Source organism: Belonocnema kinseyi, chromosome 6 (assembly GCF_010883055.1).
Source record: "Belonocnema kinseyi isolate 2016_QV_RU_SX_M_011 chromosome 6, B_treatae_v1, whole genome shotgun sequence".
In the NCBI taxonomy this organism is placed as follows: Eukaryota; Metazoa; Arthropoda; class Insecta; order Hymenoptera; family Cynipidae; genus Belonocnema; species Belonocnema kinseyi.
This window is the reverse complement of record NC_046662.1, coordinates 2,080,204-2,100,675: the sequence shown is the minus strand read 5'-3', so window position 1 is coordinate 2,100,675 and position 20,472 is coordinate 2,080,204. Positions and strand designations below refer to the sequence as shown.

Genomic DNA, 20,472 nt, shown 5'->3' with positions numbered 1-20,472 from the left:
AAATCAAATTTTTGCATTCAAATGAATTGCTTTTATCGAAAAAATAATAGTCCATCATAAAAATTTGTCATCAGATAATTTTATTAATTTCATAAACAAATGATTTGAAAAGAGGGCCGGTGCGGACATTTAAAGGCAGAATGAAATCCCCCCCCCCTTATTTTCCTTAAATGATATTGCCAGTGATGTTTAATGATGGAATTTGCATGTATGAAAGAAAAAATGTGTTTGCAAAATTAATAAATAATATAAAGTAAAAAAATCTAAGGAATAAGCATCATCCATGTGGTGGCAAATATTATATTATTAAAAGGCGGATAACCTGAAGTTAGCCAAAAAATGCTTGCGAAACAATTGACAAAACTTTTTTTTTCTTTGCGATATCACTTGAAGAAAATTAGGAGAAAATGGATGTTTTCGACCTTTAAATGTAAAGTTGCAAATTTCTTGAATAATTTGCTTCTAAAAAATATCGAATGACAATTCTACATCTGTGAAAATCACTGGTGATATAATTTGTGGAAAATAGGGAGAAAAAATTTTTTTTCTGCCTTTAAATGTGGAAACTAGGCATTTGTTTCTATGATTTGTTTATGAAATCAATAAAAAATATCGTATGACAAATTGTTATGATCAAGTATGATTTTGTCGCTGAAATCATGTAATTTTAACGCGAAAATTTACTTTGCAAACGAAGAATCCATAGTATATAAAATTTGTTAAGTTAATTTGTTTGTTAATAATTAACGTAACCATGTCATTTTCTTGCTTTAAAATACCCCTGTGCATTAATCTGGAAACGCGGATCACAGAAAAAAAATTCACAAAGATAAATACAGAAGAACGAAAAAAATCCACTTTTTCTTCACTCTTTTTATGAATATAAATGTTCAAACAAAAAACATCAAAAATCAGGCCACATAAATCTCTACAAAATTTAATGCTGATTAAAAAAAATCTGAACTCCTTTAGGAATTACCAACTAAAAATTATTTTAAACAACGGTTTTTCTTTCATCCCACTGTGCACTCGGATAAAGAATTTCCTGTATCAAAATTAAACATTGAGAAAATTAGAATTTTTGACATAAAACCATAACAGCTGCCTCTAAATATTAAAAAAATAGCAAAAATTGGAGATTGTTTGGTCAATAAAACCACTGGAGAAGATTGGTAGACAGCAGTAGAATTGGCGGGAAATTTCAAACAGCTTTATGTATTGCAATTGACAAAAAGCGGCCATGCTACTTCTATGCATGTAAAATCAAGTCTTAGTATTAAGGAACTCAAATAAATAAAGCCTGTAAAATAAATTTTATTAAACATTTATATTTCCGAAAAATTATTGATTCTTCGATAAAAAACCGGTACATTATTTATAATAATTTAATCCTACTGCGGATTACATATAATTTCTTGCTTGGGTTTTACTGTTCTTCAAATTTGACTAAGAATGTGGACAAATGTCTTTCACATTTACAATTCTAAAATTATTTAAGATTGGGAAGCGCTGTCCAATGGGAGAATCCTGGATTTCTGCTGAAGTCATATCTTCAACCAGACCGCTGTACATATTTATTTTCACCCGTTGTTCAATTAAATCTCCTTTTGAATATATTCCACGAAGGTGTGTAGTCCCCACCAATATTGCAACAACGTCACCTGTGGATGTTGTCAAAACATGTTGTTCATTGGTAGTCATGGGCTTAAATGTATTATTTATTTTTCCGCGTAATTGAATTGGCTTATCAGGAGGAAAAGTGTATTTTCTAATTTCGAATCGCTGGTGCGGATTGGAGTGGGGAATAAGCCGAATATGCTCAAGTCCAAGAGAATATTCATGCCTGGCAGAAGGAGACCTAGATCTGATCCGAAGACATGGCTCCACAGAAGAAGGTGGTATAGTGGGAGGAGACTTGGACCCCACACGAAGAGAAAGCTCGAGGGAAGGAGGGCTCCTTTCAGAGGAAGAAGAGGAAGAAGAAGTTCCAGAGCGACGAATCGAGGGATTATGATGAGTTTTTGATCCGCGATTAGGTGAAGAGTTTAACTGTAAACTCAATTCTGCAAGAAAAAGAAATAGTAGCTTACATTGTTTTTTATAGTAGATGTCTGAAAATAAAATATATTGTTGTGATTAAAAAATCAGCAATACAGTTTGAAAGAAAAAGAAAATGTCCTTTTTTCCGTCTGCTAAAATTTATAATTTTAGATTATAAAATCTAATTAATCCAAAATATTCCAGAATAACCAAATAATAAAATAATGAAAATGTGGGACATCGTCCCACGTCTTATGGAAAAAAAATCGTTCTAAAATTAAAGTAGAACCTATTCTTCACTTATTTAAGATATTCTAAAAGTAGCTGTGACCCCCTTCCGAACATATATTTCGAATATAAATCATGTTAATTAAATAAACTTAATCTATTTTTGCTGAAAATTTATATTTCTTGAAGAATTAACTTTTCTAGAGAAGGCTCGTCCCCCTAGGTTGAAATTTGAAGATTTTCAATTATAATTTTTTTGTTTTTCACCTGAAAAATCTTTTTTGTTTTTAAATTTAAATAAATTATTGAAAGTATGTTGTTGTTCATTCATAAGAAACAGTACAATTTTATCTAACTGCGATCAATGTGATATATTCAAATATTCTTGGAAATCATTTTTTGTAGGCGAAGGAAAAGAACTGTGGGGAAGAAAAGTGAGGGAAGATAGTTTATGATGAGCATAGGGAAGGAGGGGAAGTAGGAAAGTAGGAGAAGTGAATATAGAAGCACGGGAAGGGATAGTATTGGAAGAAAGGGGAAAAAGGGTTAAGCAGGGGAAGGCAGCGGAGAGGAATCGTGAAAAGAAACGGGTGGGTAGGGGTATTAGAGAAGTAAGGATGTGCAGGAGAGGTTTAGTATAGGATTGCTGGTGAATAAGGGATAGGAAGTAGAGGAAGTGATGCGAGGGGAAGTAAAGAAAGGGTTGCAAAGCATATGTGGGAGAAGGGGAAGCGTAAGTAGTGTGAGTAGAAGTGTGATGCGGCGACGTGAAGGAGACTGAGAAGGCGGATTTAGAAAGGAAGTGGAGTATATAGGCAATTTCACGAGTAATATTCAACGCGTTTGATACAAGTAAACAACGACTGCACAAAAAAACGCATGACTTGTGAAATGGTAAACAAATTTCTGTTTTCCAAAATAGAATCGTCTCTTAAAAGTAAGTACTTTATTATTATTTAATTGTGAATCATGATTTTATTGACTGTAATTTACAAGAGTATTTAAGAGTTGGTTGAAGTCGTCACTAAGAAAAAACGAGAAGTCATATGATTTGATGAATATAAAAAATGTTCCACTGAGTGTCACTGAGATATTTAGTTTAAAATAATGATGCCAAAATCTGCTGGATAAAAATTCGAGAACTGATATTTTTAGATTGTACACCTGTCATTCTATGACTTTTTTCACTTTTTCGATAAAGTCTGCGGTTCTTTAATAAAAATTGTATGAGGTTTAAAAAAAAGTGGCCTATCCTAGAATAAGTGATTCGTCAAGTAATGTTTCGACAAACTATTTTTTGCGTGTATTACTAATAAAATTTGGTCTGATTGTTACATAGAAATTTGTATGCTATGAGAAGCTAAGCAGCACCAGATATGGGCCAGATTCGATATTAGATCGTCAGATGATTTTTCCACTACTCGACAGTGTCGCTAATCGTGGCAAATTTTTAAACTGCGCAAACACCGCACCGCTAACCCGATTACTCACTGTTAGCGGGCTGATTTTGAATTATATAAATATTCAGATTTATTATTTACAATGAATAATGATTGAGCAATGCCCAAATAGAATTTTCCTAATCCTAAAATAACATTTTGTATTGACAGATACAAAAAATTTGATTTTCATAAAAACGAGGTTGTGCATTCTGAGTTTAGGGAAATTATTCATTTTCGTTTGTCCCCATGATTAATCTCTTCTCTGTGGAGTTTTAAAATTAAATTTTTGTTTATTTCCGACAATGTGAATTAAAATAAAATCACTGAAATTACCAAAAGTTAATAAAGAATAATTAAAAACTGCACTGATAAATGTTATACAAAATGTTATAAAAATTATATTTATACTATTAAAACTAATGTTTGTCGCTTGGAATTAAGACTTCTTCTTATCTTTTTATTACAATTTTGAAACATTTGAAATGCTAAATTAAAGAATCTTTTTTTCTGAAGTCAGAATCATTAATTTTTTTGCATAAAATTCACATTACATTTTCAACATATTACTCTAAAATTTTAATTAAAAACTAATAAATTATTTTGGATTGATTCTCGAATCATTATTCATCATAAATAAGAAATCTTATAATTTATATAATTTCAAATCAGTCCGCTAACAGTGACCAATCTGGTTGTCGGCGCGACGCAAGCGCAGTTTGAAAAATTCCCAAGATTGGAGACACTGCTACCCGAGCGAAATGTTACGACTTGAGTTCGACTTAGTGATGTCTGGAGTTCGTCTCCAAGCCATTTATGTCTGGTTGCGCCTCAGAACTGAGTCGAGACATAAGCCTTCTTCATACTTTTATGATCACGACAGGTAAGACGGCGTTAATTCGTCTCAAGTCGAACCCTGTCTTGGGTAAGTCGATATTTAATTGTCTCAAGACGAACCTTGTCTTGGCTTAGATGGTCGGCTTAAACATTTCTAAATTGATTTGTTGTATAAAAATATACAAGATTGTTCAATCATAACAAAAATTAACTTTTATGATAGTCAGAATGACCCTGTTTGTTAGGACAGGTATAAGCTCGAAGCTATAAGCCGCTCGCTTTGGAGTCACAAAAATTCGACTCAAGACATAAATATATGTCTTCAAGCCATATAAACTTGTCTCCAATACATAAATTAAAGTCCGACTGCATCTCTAAACTAAGACATGCTCAAGTCGAAATTTTCAACTTCAGCGTGTCTTGATTCGGGGCAATTCAAGTCGAAACTAAGTCAAAGAATTTTTCGTCGGGTATGGACGCTGCTTCTATATAGCCATAAAACACAAACTTTTTCAGGAAGTTTGATAACAAATCATTGATATCAGAAGTGCTAGATTATTAGGAATACCTTCATAATTCGAATCATTGTTAGACATCCCCACACGTGACAGAAAGTCCCTTTCTTTGGGTGGCATACCTGAGGATATTTCTATTTGAACATGAAAAAAAAACTTCATTAGTGATGTTAATTATATTTCAAAAGTATTTAAAGCATAATTCGGTAATTCCATTTCATTGCATCTAAGTCAAAATTAACTTTTTTCAAATATTTGTTGCAAATTTTAATACTCAATCACAATTTAAACACATTATATATAATTAGATTGAAAAGACTGAATTTCTACAATTTAAAATTTAATTTAATTGAGGCTGTACTGAGTTGTTTATCGGGTACGTCTGATTTAATTAAATGACATTTTACATGTCAGTATTTCTTTTATACTTGTATTATTTAGAAATAAAATTTCCAAAATTTTTTATTGCATGATTTTATTTCATACTAACCAATAAAATTAAGAACAATAAACAGGGTAAAAACCAAAGTGTAAAGGCTCCTCATAATTTCAAAATAAAGGAAATACTAATTAGCGTCGAATTTTTAGAACAGCATAACTAACTAATAGTTTTACTTTTGGCATGTATATATTATATTATGAGATATGTGTGTTTATCTCACATAGTTATGTAATTTATTTAGTGTTGCCTAATTCTTTGCGCAAATTTATTATCACATCATCTGGAAAGGTTGAAATAATTCATGTCTAAACTAAACTAAAAATAATCTTTTAGTCTATTTGCTTTAATTTATGTGTTTGTTAAATGACAAATCAAACGAACAAAATTAATCTAAAAATCCCAATAATTCCGAAATATTCACCCGATCCAAAGCGATGCAATTTTTCAATGCTATATATATATATATATATTTAACGCAGCTATATTTTAAATTATTTAACACCGCTCGTAATCTTTCGAAATCTTTGAAAATATTTTGAAATCCTATGAAATCTTGTGTCTTCTAAAATCTGATTCGACTTCTTGAAGTCCCTTAAAATCTTTTAAAATATCTAGAAAAAATTGAGATTTTATCTTAATTTTGTATAAATATTTTCTTTAATCTCTTAAAATCTTTCAAAATAATTCGAAAATTGTAAAATCTCCAATTAACCTTTGAGTTCGTTTAAATACCATAAAAATGGTGTAATCTGTTTCAATTTTTTAAATTATTTAAGATTATATGAAGTTCCTAAAATCCGAAACAATTTTAATAAAAGAACGCGTTAATGTTATATTTTCAACGTAATTTAAACAAAGATATAGCATTGTGAATGTTGTGTTAGTAGTCCACGTGGCATTCAATAAAATTATTGTGTTAACGAGTTATATCATTGAAAAGAAAAAATTATTATTATTTACTCACGGAATCTAGTTTACTTAATTTCATCACGAAATTGGGTAACACGTTATAAAGATACAGGCTTGGTTATCTAAATTACAAAAAAAGTCAATATTTTCTGTGCTGTTGACTATAATAAAGTTAATTTAGGATTTTTTTTATTTCATTAAAAAAATAATAATATATTAAACATTATGAAACAACATTATCGCGCTAAAGACGGGATGATAACTATGGCCTTGACTTGGCGACCAAGGCTTGGCTGCCATTATCGGCCCAGCACTAGGTACCAATACCGGACCAACCTGGATGCCGGAGTTCATTCAAAAGCTGATAAAAAATCATTGATTTTTTCTTAGGACGCATCTGCTTTATCCATTCATCAATTTACGACTACATATCGTTTGAATATTATTAATAATTTTAAGAATAGAAATTTCATTTTTGCAATGACGGGCAATCTAATTTTTCATAAAAATTACAAATTTTTAATTGCAGAACTTAAAAAATTTCATCGTGAACTTTGACAATTGTTCTACAACATTTTTTTTTCATCTTTTGTGTAAGATTTGTTTTTTAGTTGCTAAGAGTGAGACTTGGCGAAATCACGTTCCGATGCTCGGCCAAGCATCGGTGGAGAATATGCAAATATAAATAGCCAGTATAGACTGCCAGCATTGGCTCAACACTGGGCCGATTAAAATGCCGATATTGGCCCAATATCTTTAGCCGAACTTTGGCTGCCATAATTGGACCAACTGGGCCGTGTATTCAATCCGATTTGAGAACGTAAAAAAAATCTATTAATATTCTGAATTTAACTCTCATAGCCTGTTTAAAAAAAAAACATTTTTTAATTTAATAACTAATAGGAATGAATTCAATTAGGTATAATAAACCAATAGTGATTGGCTAGGATAAATGTAGAGAAAATTTTTGAGACTTTCCTATGAAAGGTTAATACAGATACCTCTTTCTTTCTAAGACAAAACACAATATGGAGCATCTTGTCAGATATTAAACTCTTCTTTATGTAATCTGAAAACGTGTTAAAAGAATACTCGTTCATAAAGTAAGGACGCGTTTGGTATACAGACGCCTCTCAAGAATCTCTTGGCTTTTGAGCTGAAGTTTTTTTTTGTATTCTTCTCTAAAAATGTTATATTTAATATTTTCAGTGAGAGAATGGTTATAACTACTCATATATTTTTTTCGATTTTTTTTTATTTAATCATAATCCTGACATGCTGAAGCCATTATGAGTGTGGATTCGCATTCAGCGACCCAAAAAACTTACAGTACACCTAGTCAACTCTATGTAGACTCCCGAAAATATTTACTGATCCTGCGTTATTTTTGAAAAGTTTCCACTGATGTTGAGGCAAGACGTATCATAGTTCATTAAAAAAAATATGGGTAGTTACAACAATTCTCTCACTGAAAATCTTAAATATAACATTTTTATATAACAATAAAAATGTTGTTAACATTTAATTAAAATCGTCATGTGGCTCGAATTTTTACCCATATTCATGCCGTACCACAATCACGGCCTGCATACAGAAGATTCTTAAGCGTGGGTATGTTTATAACCAAACACCCAATCCCTGCGTAGACCAAATCTGCCTAACGAGACGTAAGTATTTGCTTCGGAAAGTACCCTTTATAGCTGTCACATCCTGAATGCGGCTCTGTGGCACGCCCAGGTATGTATAAGTCTCTCCAGCGCAGCGTGTGGTGAAGCCTTTCTATCGATGAGCTTAGGTTCTTCAAGGATGCCATCAAACTTCAAAGCCACAATTCAGATCCTCGTCCAAAACCTTGAAACTTTTGTCTGAAACATTTTTCACGAAAACACATATTTTCGCTGGAAAAATACTTGGAAAATGTAAATAAAAACATAAAGTAGTACCAAATGTTAAGTGTGAAGGATCGCGGGCGACGGAAGAGGCACTATAAGAGGATCAGGACAACACATGCACGGCGGAGACTAACTAAGATGCCGGAGTCATGAGAACCCGCAGTCCGACATAAACACGAATCGTAGGTACTGTCTGACAGTTGTAAACACGGAGCAGACAGCACCATAGCTGTTCGCCCGAATCCATAGGTAGCAGAACCGAATACGGATGGAACTGCGAATCAAGTTCGCGTCGCTCCCTAAAGAAAACATCAACCGGTCACCAGAAAAACTGTGATTACAGGCTAGGACACCAAGGATGGCTTACCGAAACCAGGAGTTAGTTCGGCGACCATTAGCGAGTGGCAGCACCGGATGGAACATCGTAGCAGACACAAAACATCCCTGCAACACCACTTGAACAATCGACCACGCACTGGCATGAGATGGGAGGCTGGTAGCCACATTATAAATGGCGCACGCACAACCAATAGCAACCCTCGTGGTCCTTAGGGCAGAACCTATTGGCTGGACGTATTCTACCACGAAAGGCACGCATAGGCGGAAGACTCCATTGCAGCTCGTCTGTTGACACCAACCAATCAACACAGGCCTCGCAGGAAGTTGGCAAGGTCCGACTGAAAACAGCAGCAAGATTACGGAAATGAGAAGTGAACTTCAGAGTCGGCTTGAGTACCTGTAACAATGGCTTGACCCGAGATTTTCACTGGGAAAACACAAGAAAAAGGTTATGGATGGAAAATACTTGCCGGCAGCAGCCAGATGGTTACATAGTGAGGGGATATTTCTTTACCATTTTTAAGTGCTGTTCCCGCCTCGACTTCGGTCGGCGATAAACCGCATGATTGTCGCTAGTGCTTCACCGAGAGAGTGGGGAACCAGCGGAGAGCTCCGCGAGGCATGAAATTTGTAAAGAAGTTCGGCTCAAGGGCCAACAGTCATTAGTTGAGTCGAAATTATCTTTCCAAACGACCTGGCAAAAGAATTGCCTAGTAAAGTAGAGGTCAGAGCACATGGCGCCCGTGTCACCGGTGAATTTCTCACACAATGCGCGGGTTCCCGGAATCGGATTTCTCTCCGCGTCTTTTCGCGTTCCGGTAAGTCCCTTTTATAGGCCCGGTAAAATTAATTTTGTTTGTCTCAAATGTGAGAATTCGGTTAGTGTGAAAGTGACGTCGATTTTGTAATTTTCGGTAATATTAGGAATTACTGAAGTAGAAGAATTTAGTTAACGTAAAAGTGTCTTTAATTTTGTAATTTTTCGGTAATACTAAGAATTTCTGAAATCGTAACATTCGGTCAATGTAAATATAATTATGATTTTGTTACCTAAATGAATAACAGAATTTTTATATTACGAGGGTCTCGAATGCTAAGTAACGAATGTTCTCTCTCGCCAGCCACAGCTACCCCCCCCCCCCCTACTTTTTGTGACTCACGTTAGGTAAGAGCTAGCGTTCCTGCTAGGTGACACCAGGACATCGTGGTCGAGGTTCCGATAGGAAGGATCCTCTCTGGCGCCAAATAAAAATAAAAAAAACTTCGAGGGTTGCTTGTTGGTCAGAAGTGTGTGACACACGAGGTCGGTCCATTCAGGCGTGACAGGCAGGTAAGTGCCAGCCGTCTTCTGGATCGGTTTCCCACCTGGCCCACCCCCGGCCAGGTCGTGCTTAGCGGTAGGCACACAACAGGTGAAATTGTAACATTTTCAATCAAAACATGAGTCAGTTCGCAACAAATAAGATTTATTCCGTACCAAAACGTAGATTTTCCAAGGAAGTACATGAATTTTCCACCAAATAGCGGAATTTTTATTTAAAAAATATACATTTTTACCCAAAAATGGAATCCTAAAATTTTTAGTTAAAAAAATTGATTTTCAACCAAGCGAACACGATTTTTTTTGGAATACTTTTTGGTTCGAGATATATATGTTTTCGACTTTTTTGGGTAATAAATAATCTCCCTAGTAGAAAAGTTATATTTTTGCTTGAAAATTTTTTCCTCTGGTTTATTATTTAAACATTTTGTGGAAAATTTTTATTTTTAAAATTACCTTCTTGCTTATAAAATCAACTAATTGTTTCAGAATTTATTTTGTTGTTTAATATTTTCAATTCTGAATAAAATTAATTTCTTTTTTTAAAGTTAACTTCCAACTAAAATGATAAATTTTTAAACAAAAGCAACGAAATTGCTGCCAAGTAAATAAATTTCCCACCAAAATACGAATTTTCAACTAGGAAAATTACTTTTTAACCAATAAGGCAAATTGTAAAGAGGAACTTTCTATGGAAAAAGGCGAATTTTCAACAAAAATACATGCATTTTCGGCAATTACAAATAAATTAATTTTCTACAAAGAAGAGAATGTTAACCGTGAAACCAATTTAAAAACAATACGAAAAAAATTTGCATTTTTTTTAAGCATTTGCATTTTCTACCAAAAATATGAGTCTTTCTACCATAATAGTTCAATTTTCTACAAAAGGAATGAACTAAAAAAAAGAGTTGAATTTTAAACTGAAAATTAAATAATTATTCAGTTAGTAATATCAGTTCAAAAGAAAAAGATCAAATTTTAACTAAATATTGTAAGTTTCAGCAAAAAATGCAATCTCCAACAAAAAATAAATTTCTCACAAAAAAGTTCATCATTGTACCAAGGGTGGAATTTTCAATAAAAAATATAGATTTTTAACCCAGAGCATTACATTGCCACTAAAAAATACAATTTTTGAAAAAAATATGGACATGAATCTCCCACCAAATATTTGAATTAAAACAAAACAGTGTATCAATTTAACTCATCGAGATGAATTACGTAACGAAAATGAAATAATATAATTTAAATTTAAAAACAATGAGCTTTTAACACAAATTTTTTGTATTTTCTTATTGGAATCTATTATACAGTTCTCATTCAAAAGAAGAAAGGGAAAAAGGGTAAAAGGGAAAATAAGGAATTTAAAACTAATAAAAGGTTTTCAACAAAAAGGTTGAATCTGTAACCAAGAAGAGTAACTTTCTACCAAAATCGACCAATTTTTAACAAAAATAGCTCACATTTTTTTGCCAAATACTTGATTTTCAAATATAAAATGTAGCTGTTCTGATTAAAATTCTATTTGCCAAGCTCTTAACTTATTTTCAATAACATGTTTTTTTACTAGAATTTGAAAACCCAGGCATTTTTTAATTCGGAGGTACCACTATTCGGAACTTTATCCGAATTTTTTTGAAATCGTCTCAAATGCGTCACTGCTGGAAAGGCACATTTTTCACAAACGGCTTATGAAGAAAAAAACTTTTATGTTTAAAAAAAACATTTAACAACATTAATTATACAAAACACTTTATATGTTGTTACGTACTTTCGAATAATTACAACAAAAAAGTATATTTTTATTTTCATCCAGATAAGCATTTGGCCGATGATGAGCAAGGAGGTTTAGATCAGTCGGCCGTTTCCATGAGACAAAGGCCTTCAGCTGTTCATGCTGGATCAGAATCTTTTGCTTCTCCTATAGTGATGAGCATAGTCATTAAAATGAAGCAAAGAGTCGCGGTTATCCAGCTAGTCATTCTAAAAAAAAAGAATAGTTTGCTTACCTTCTATTTATAAATATTTTTGAGTCATAACAATCACTATTCTAAATTGTGTCGATTCAATACTGCTGACAATTTTCAAAAGAAATTATGAAACCTATAATAGCATAATATTAATACAAAATTTCAATTCTTACTTATGTGATTTTCGAAAAGAATATACCATTTTGTTTCAAAACTTTTGGTGGTAAATATTTGTTATTTCTAAGGAATATATTCATTTAAAAAACGTGGCTAGAAAATTATTCTGAAAATTATCCATAAAACAAAACATAATAATTTAAATTTTGTGAAGTTTGTCCGGATGGGGAAGGGGTACGTTCCGAGACTCAGACCGTTCAGGATTTGTGAAAGCCGTTCCCAGACGAAACTGTCGCTTGAAGTGCGAGAACTGGCAGTTTGGTGTTGGGTTGTGCTGTGCTAAAAGCCAAGGCTTCATCGGAAAACGTCAGTGAGTCGAGTCGTTTTGTTAGGGGAGAAACTGGGAGCGTTGGATAGAAAGTTTTGTCGTCATCTATAATGATGACGGCGTCATCGTTGGAAGTAGAAGGCAGAGATGCTGGCTGTCGAGTTTAGGGTATTGCAACGTTAAAACCGAGCGAAGGAATGCAGATAGCGCATCCGACAATCCCTTTCCGGCACTAGGTATCTGGGGTGAAAGGCTAAAGGGATTCAGGAGCAGAAAGAGAGAGGTTGGCAGAGTCACAGAGATCTTACTGACCAAAGAGAGTGAAAGGAGCTGGTGGAGCCACGGAGAGCGTACTGACCAAAGAGAGAAGAGAGATTTGGGGAGCTACAGAAAGCGTACCGACCAAAGAGAGATAAAGATTGGTGGAGATACAGAGAGCGCACCGACCAAAGGGAGAAGATAGAGATTGGCGGTGTTACGGAGAGCGTACCGATCAAAGATAGTAAAGAGAAAGAGAGAGGGAGAGAAGTTGGCGGAGCTACGAAGAGCATTAAGATCAGGAAGGGTGAGAAGAGAAAAGGACAACTGAAATTGATTTAAGTATCTGGCTTTATTGCTTTTAAAATGAGAGCCGAGAGCGGTCGTCAAGGTTGAGAAGTCAGTACTATCGCCGGAACGCAAGTGACGATTGTACAACGGGCAGCAGTATTTATATGCCGGGGGCAAGAGACCTCGAGCGATGAAGGGAGCGGCTTCCGCGCTGCTGATTGGCCAGACTTTGACAATGGGGTCACAACCAAGCGGTGGTGACGCCGTACTCCATGCTGCCTTCTTTCGTTCTCAAACACTTTGTGCGATTTCCCAAAAATTGTACACTTTTATTACATATTTGAAAATAAAAAAAATTTACATTAATCAATTTAGCCTAAATATTATAAGAAACTTAATTAAATAATTCATCTCGTGAATAATTAGTTGCGAATAAAATACCTATAATCTACTAAAAAAAAAGAAAAACATTTTGGAAAGTGACTTAATGCTATGCCTACCTCACAAACTACAAATAAATGCTAAAATGTGCGAATAACAAAATAGATATTAAAATATACACATTTTTAGAATTCTTGATTTTCGCTTCTTTGGCTGGCCGCTTCAATTATATTCTCGAAACCCGAAAATAATATTAAGAGTTAAGACAAACTCTTGTTTGAGCCCCGCTGGCTGCTCGGTGAGTGAGAAAGAAGGAGGGAGCAAGGGGGGGGGCATCTCCTACCGCGATAACTCATGAGAAATAAAGTGTAAGCAAGCTCGTCTAGAAACGATGAAGAAGCAATTGGCCGGAAGAATTTCCCGTGTGAGTTTACCTTTGTAAACACGAACAGGGTTTTCAGGCTGTAAATTGCTTCTTTAGTGGTTCTCAAATATGGGCTACTGGCCTATAACATTAGTGGAGAAACGAACTGTTTGGTTGACAATTCATGTATTTTGTTTAGAAATATTCTGTATTTGTTATAACATTATTCTATGTAGTAGAAAATTTATTATTGTGAATGGAAATTCCTTCATCCATAGTAAAGTTCAAAATTTAACTGGTGTTTTAAAAATGGTTCATTATTAGTTCGAAATTAAATTATTTGGTTAAAAATTGAAAATCCATTATTTTCACAAAAAGAAGTAGAAACCTTAATTTAAAATGGTACCCACGAAACTTGTATTTTTCTTGCTCCAATTGTTTTTCGATCGTACCTTTCCTGGAAAATGAAAATTTTTTGACTCTTGTTCTAGGTGCCACAATTATCCGGATTTATATGTTTTTATGAAAATGATAGTTGATCTGTGAATATGTGTGTATATGTATGACACACTTTTTTGTGAACACAATACTTTGTAAAAGGTGGAATATGAATAGATACATTTTGGAGCGCCTAGATTCACCACTAATATATTGAAACTGAAAGAAATATTTCTAAAGATATTTCTTGCAATTCTTTAGCACTTTAAAGTATTTTAAAAACTGATTTTTTATAGTGTAACTCCTTCCACCACTAAAATTCTAAGTTGATACGAGAATATAAAAGATTCCTTGCTTCGAGACGTATCTATTCACCTATATAATATTGTTACATTTTCTTAAAGAGTAAGGAGGCTACGGTAATGCATATTATTGGAAGTAATATATTTTTATATTTTGTTCTAAACACAAAAATAATGTTTTTAAAGAGAATAATAGAGTTAAAAAAATAGGGGACACAACTTCGATTTTTAATATTTTCGTACTAAGTTATCCTTTACAAGAAGCGTCTTGTTTATTTGTTATACTTCTTAAAATGATTTTAATCATTAAAAAGAATAATAGTTCACTACAATAGAATGCTGGGTTAGGCACTGTGGACTTTAGTCTAAAAATTGTCCTTTCAAAAAGCCAATGAAAGAATGGTGAGGACCAGTAATTTTTTTTTGCCGTTATCGACAATTTTGTTTATTGGTACCGGGTTTGTGCAGACAACCTTTTATGAAAGGTATGCGAGAATATGAACACACAACTATTTACTTCAAACTGCAATCTGCGAATCTAATTCGGTAAAATTCTACTGATTCAATTAGAGCAAATGGAGCTACTAAGGATTAGTAGAAAATTTCTGATTCGATTAGTGAAAATTAGTCATAATTATTTGAACTTCTTTAGTTTAGACAAACTAAATACAACATTTTAAAGTATTTGTTTCTTACTGTGAAACACAAATGACGAAATCATACAAAACGATTGCGATTTTTTAACAATGCATAAATTGTTCATTTTAAGTGACAAAGTTAAGTTAAGTGATAAAGTTGTCGGGCAGGAAATTTCTTGTAAATCAAAAAAAAAATAAAATAAATATAATAATCTTTTAGTCTGCATGGATCAAGACTTAGAAATCTTGAAAAAATAACACAATTTTTTAAAGCTATTTTTAGCTATTTTTTGGAAGGATCTTTATAGGTACTGAAAAATGTAAGGCGACCATGTTTTAATATCCTTGTCATATAAAAACATGTGTAGTTCCTTACAAATAAACTTTCTTCTGATAGCTTGTTGAAAAAAAAATTTTTAGCCATAGTAACGGTACTTTTTCAAATAAAAGGAAAATTTGATTTGATGGTCTTTCAGTAGCGCACATGGCATCCTAATGAGATAAATAGACCTATAGGACATTTGATTATTTAGACCAGTTTTGACTTAACAATTATAAACAGAAAAACTCCAGATTTTTGGGCGCCAGTTCTTGCTTGGGACAAAGGCTAACCAATTGGATAAAACTAGTTTCTTAGCCTCAACTTAAAATATAGCTAATGCTTTGACTAAAATAATTAACGTCAGTTTAGTCAAAATCTTAAGAAAAGTCAACCAATGCACAAAATACGCCAGTGCATAGAATACGCAATTAAACGAAAGAAAGACCGTAGTAAGATGAGAATGGTCTAGGTGTCCCTGCTCAGATGTGACTTATATTGCTGGAATGAGCCCACGCTGCCCACAGGAGATAAGTTTACCTGAAGCTTTAACTTGATTTTTTTTTGTACAACAGTTATAAATTAATTGCTAAAATATAAAAATTAAATTTTCTCGGAAACTACCCCACCGATCTTGGTGGTTCATATGTTTGTTGTAGAGAGTACTGAGGAAGTTCTAAATAAAATTTAAGAACCAATTCTGTTGATTGCAAGGGGGTGAAAAAAATTATTAGAATTTTTAAATAATTTTTTTTGAAGGAAGTGCTTTTGGAACATGAACCATTTTTTCCTATATCATGCTCACATTTAAGTATGCAATAAACATTTTTGCGGAACTGATCGTTGCGGTAATTCATAGCAAAAAAAACTACTCAATTCGTACTTAATATGTATTCAATTACATGAGAACGAGCGGCCAACTTGATATTTCGCTCATGACGCAATAAGTTATCCGCAATGGTGTAATATAAGCTAGATGCAACATTATTATTTGATTGACAATACATTTTATCGTGAAGTCGCAATATTGGAATCGGCTTGACACCGAAAGGTCAGTATCAAGGTCAGTCCAAGGTCAAACCTACAGAATTCATCGCTATGCAACTAAATCAGGACACCTTGAGGTTTAAGTGGTCGCTGAATTCTAATCCAGTCTGTTTGATGTTATCATGTCAGTATCAATGTCAGCTTAAGGTCAAACCTACAAAATGTATCGCTAGCCAACTCAATTAGGGTATCTTCAGGTTCAAGTGGACCTCTTGAGATGAAGCTTGAGAGATTTTAATAGTCAAATTTGGAAAAACCTGAAGAGTTTTTATGGTGGTTCTATGCTGTTTAGAATTTGTAACCTTGCCGCCACTCAAGAATGCTATAGTATCAGGTACTTTCTGAATACACTAAATTTGAACTTGCTTCATGTAGCCTAAAAAACGCTATAAATTCAGTTAAAGTGGTTTCAATGTTATCCATTCTGGACCAAGTAGAGGTACCACTTCTTTCAGAACTTACACACTAAAGAAACGGCGGTGCCAACACTAGGTTTATGTAATATATAAAGTGTGATTTCATGACTTGAAGGTTCCCGTCAAAATCATTGGCAGTGAGCTACGAAGTCATTTCAATCGTCTTTCAATGTCTGCTAATGTCACTTAGACAAGTGGAACAAGTTATATGAGGAATCCAAGAATGTTCGAGACAAGTCGAACAAATGATATGAGAAATCCTAGAATGGTTAAGACTTTCTTTTGCGCCACCTGGATTTATAAAAAAAGTCATGGCCGTCTACAAATACAATTAGGTATTTTCAGTTCAACCATTAGCTAACTTCACTTTTTTGAACACAGAAAAGCTAGAGGTAGTTTCTTAGAACGCCCAGGCATCAGTTTTAATGCAGACGACCATGACTTAGTTTTCACATCCCGGCTTGGGTGGTTTGAATGGCATATAGGTTTTGATTAACTTTTGGTGATATTAATATTAAATATAACTAGTAAAGTTTGTACATCATTCATTGTAGAAATCTATTTGGCGTAGTAAAAATTTATTATTTGGGAAGATTGTATCCGGTATAAATTTCAATTAGTTTCATGTTTTGGAAATATTCCTTAAACCACCTTGTCTCTTTTACCATGTCACCTTGTGATATTCGAGAAACATTATTGACAAACATTGCAAAGATAAAGAAAAGAACTTCGTATCTCTGCCTATGAGTTGGCCTGAACCTTCAAGTCATGAAAAGGATTAATACTTTTGCTTATGCAGGACTAAAGATTTTAGTTGAACGAGTTTACAACGTTGATTTATCCTGTTATTGATTCAGTTACGTATCCAGTATATACCAGCAACATTGAAAGAGATAATTCTATGGAAAGAAATCATTGCAACGACCAGGACAATATAAACAATGCAGAGGTTATGGAAGAGTCAGAAAGTCAAGAAGGTAGAGAAGATGATCTAGAGAAAGAGTCCGCAACGTTTAAAAAGAATACTTCGATTAAGAAGAACTAAGCGATCTAATTCGAGATCTAGGCCTTTCTAAAGAAATTGCAGAGTACCTCTGCCAGTTGCAAACTCTGTTACACTTGCCCAAAAATACGAGACTCTTTAGTTTCTTCTGAATGAATTGAATTGAAATAGCCACAAAAGGCAGCTCTGTGGAGATTTAAAAATCATAACAATAATGCTGAAACTACAGAGTGAATTCACAAAACACCAGGGTTTTATATGCAAGCGGGATAACCGAGATCGTGAGCACCATTATGTAAAAAAATTAGACTCTTCGAGAAAAACTTAGTCCAGGTGCTAAAATGTTTGAAAATTTTGAAAAGTTAGGGTGTTTGATGAATTTACAGATCCATTTTGTGGATTACCATATCGATTGGATACCTGAAAATTTAGTCTTAAACAAGCATCACATTTTTAATTATATGTATCATCATACTTTAAACATTGCATAAACCTGGCGGTGGCACCCCGGTTTCTGTAACGGGTAAGTTCTGAAAGAAGTGGTACCTTTACGTGATTCAGAATGGATAACGCTGAAACCACTTCAATTGAATTTATAGCATTTCTCACGCTTTATCAAGCAAGTTGAAATTTAATGTATTCAAAAAGTACCTGATACTATAGCATTCTTGAATAGCGGCAAGGTTATAACTTCTAAACAGCACAGAACCCAACTAAAACCACTTCAGGTTTTTCAAAATTTTACCATTAAAATCTCTTAATCTTCATCTCAAGATGTCCACTTAAACCTGAAGTTACCCTAATTGAGTTGTTAAGCGATGAATTTTATAAGTCTGACCTTGAACTGACATTGATACTGACCTGATGGCATCAAACGGACACCGAATTTGGATTCAGCGATCTCAAAAACATAAGGTGCACCAAGTCTCTCTTGTGTTGAAGACTTTGACGGTTTGTGGTCCTATGCAATTTTTAGGGTATTTCAGCACTAAAAAGAGGTATAAAGAATATTAGAGGGTCGCTAACACTTCATTATTTTTTGAGGTATTTCGTCTCTAAAAGGGTATTTATAACATAAAATGGTCGCGAAAACTTTAATTAAATTTGGATTTTTTGGTACATTAAAAAAGTGTAGCGATAATCTTTAAAAAAGGATCGGTAATTCTCTAATGATTTTCAGGTTATTTCGGCACAGAACTCTAAACTCTAAAAAAAGGGTATCAAGAGTTTAAAAAAGGGTCGGTAATAATCTAATAATTTTGGCGATATTCAGCACGAAAAGGGTATCAAAAAGGTAAAAGGGTCGAAGAAACTTCGTGATAATGCAAAACATTTTAGCATTTCAAAAAAAGGATATAGAAAATTGGGAAGGGATCAGTAAAACTTTATGATATTTTCAGGGCATTTTTATGTTTAAAAAAAAGCTATCGAAGAAAAGAGGGATCGGTAACAATTTAAGACAACTTTTAGGGCACTTTTATATATTGAAAGAGTATCAAAAATAGGATGGATCAGAAACACTGTATAACCCTTTTAAGGAAATTTCGGCATTTTATAAGGGTACCAAAATTAGCGATGGATCGTAAATACTAATTCTTGTCATCACTGGTTACGTATAAGATCTAAAAGCTACTAAGAAGTTTTTGGTTTTTCTCTATTTTTGTATCCGTCACCAACTAATTACAGATGCGGTACATTCATATTTTTTTAAAGAAAATTTTTATTTTCATCACATTAAATGTTTGAACAAAATTTCTTATTCTCTACGAGTTCCGGTTTGAGTATGGCCAAATTTATTCGAAAAGAACGCTCCTTCTAGATTTCAGTTGTTTATAACTATGTACTAATAAATAATTTTACATACTTTTTTGAAATAATTACGAAGCATGGATCCCTAAGAGTATATGAACGACTGCACCTGAAAGGGTCAGTGATGATTTAGCCAAGGAGTCAATTTAATTAACCACACAAGAACAAAATTAGAATTTAGAGAAAGCTTGGCTGAACCATTGACTCGAAAAGCAGATCCTACCTTATGTATAATATCAGGGAATGGCAGCACGTGTTCCCTCGCTGAGTACATAGACACCAGAGACCGATATTCGCGCTTAGCTGCGTATATTTAGGACCGGAGAAATCATATAATTAGTGGGAAAAGGCACAACTTGATTTCCGAAATTCACAACTATGGAAAGAAAGAGAGCCGCTTAGAACTGCTTCGTATTCGTCCCTCCTATCGTCCTGTCTTTCCCTTGTTAGTCCTTTATCAGTCGCTGTTAAGGTGGTTTTAGCGTGAAACGAAATCCATGCTAAAAAGCTGAAATTTGTATTATAACTTCTTTAACTATTTTTGAATACATCTGCGAAGTTTCAGATTGATTGACCGTCTATTTACAGAGAAATAATTAATTAAAGTTTCATCGTTTGGCCATGAATTACTATACAGCTTATGGCAATGACAAGTGAACTTGAGCTTAGAATGAGTGTCCTACTCACAAAATCCATGCTACGTATGCAAAAAACTAACAAAATATGCCCCGAACCTTCATAAATTCGTCTGATTTTTTAAAGAATTTTTTACCTTTTGATAATAATGTATTACCTTTCTAAAAATCAGAACTCTGTCGACTTTCGT

General features: G+C 33.6%; 1 protein-coding gene across 5 annotated transcripts in view; it reads right to left on the bottom strand.

Moving 5' to 3' along the window:
* Positions 1-1,308: 1,308 nt before the first annotated feature.
* Positions 1,309-20,472, bottom strand: part of LOC117175233 — a 58,043-nt gene continuing 38,879 nt past the window's right edge. For 2 of the 5 annotated variants that reach the window (XM_033364903.1, XM_033364901.1), the window contains 4 exons: positions 11,737-11,948; positions 8,670-8,979; positions 5,113-5,193; positions 1,309-2,063 (listed from right to left, as the gene is read on the bottom strand). In XM_033364903.1, coding sequence (XP_033220794.1) covers positions 1,447-2,063; positions 5,113-5,193; positions 8,670-8,808 — 837 coding nt within the window. In that variant the 5' untranslated portion in view covers positions 8,809-8,979; positions 11,737-11,948 and the 3' untranslated portion in view covers positions 1,309-1,446. The remainder of the gene's footprint in view (positions 2,064-5,112; positions 5,194-8,669; positions 8,980-11,736; positions 11,949-20,472) is intronic. The other 3 variants (XM_033364902.1, XM_033364904.1, XM_033364905.1) reach the window with 3 other exon arrangements.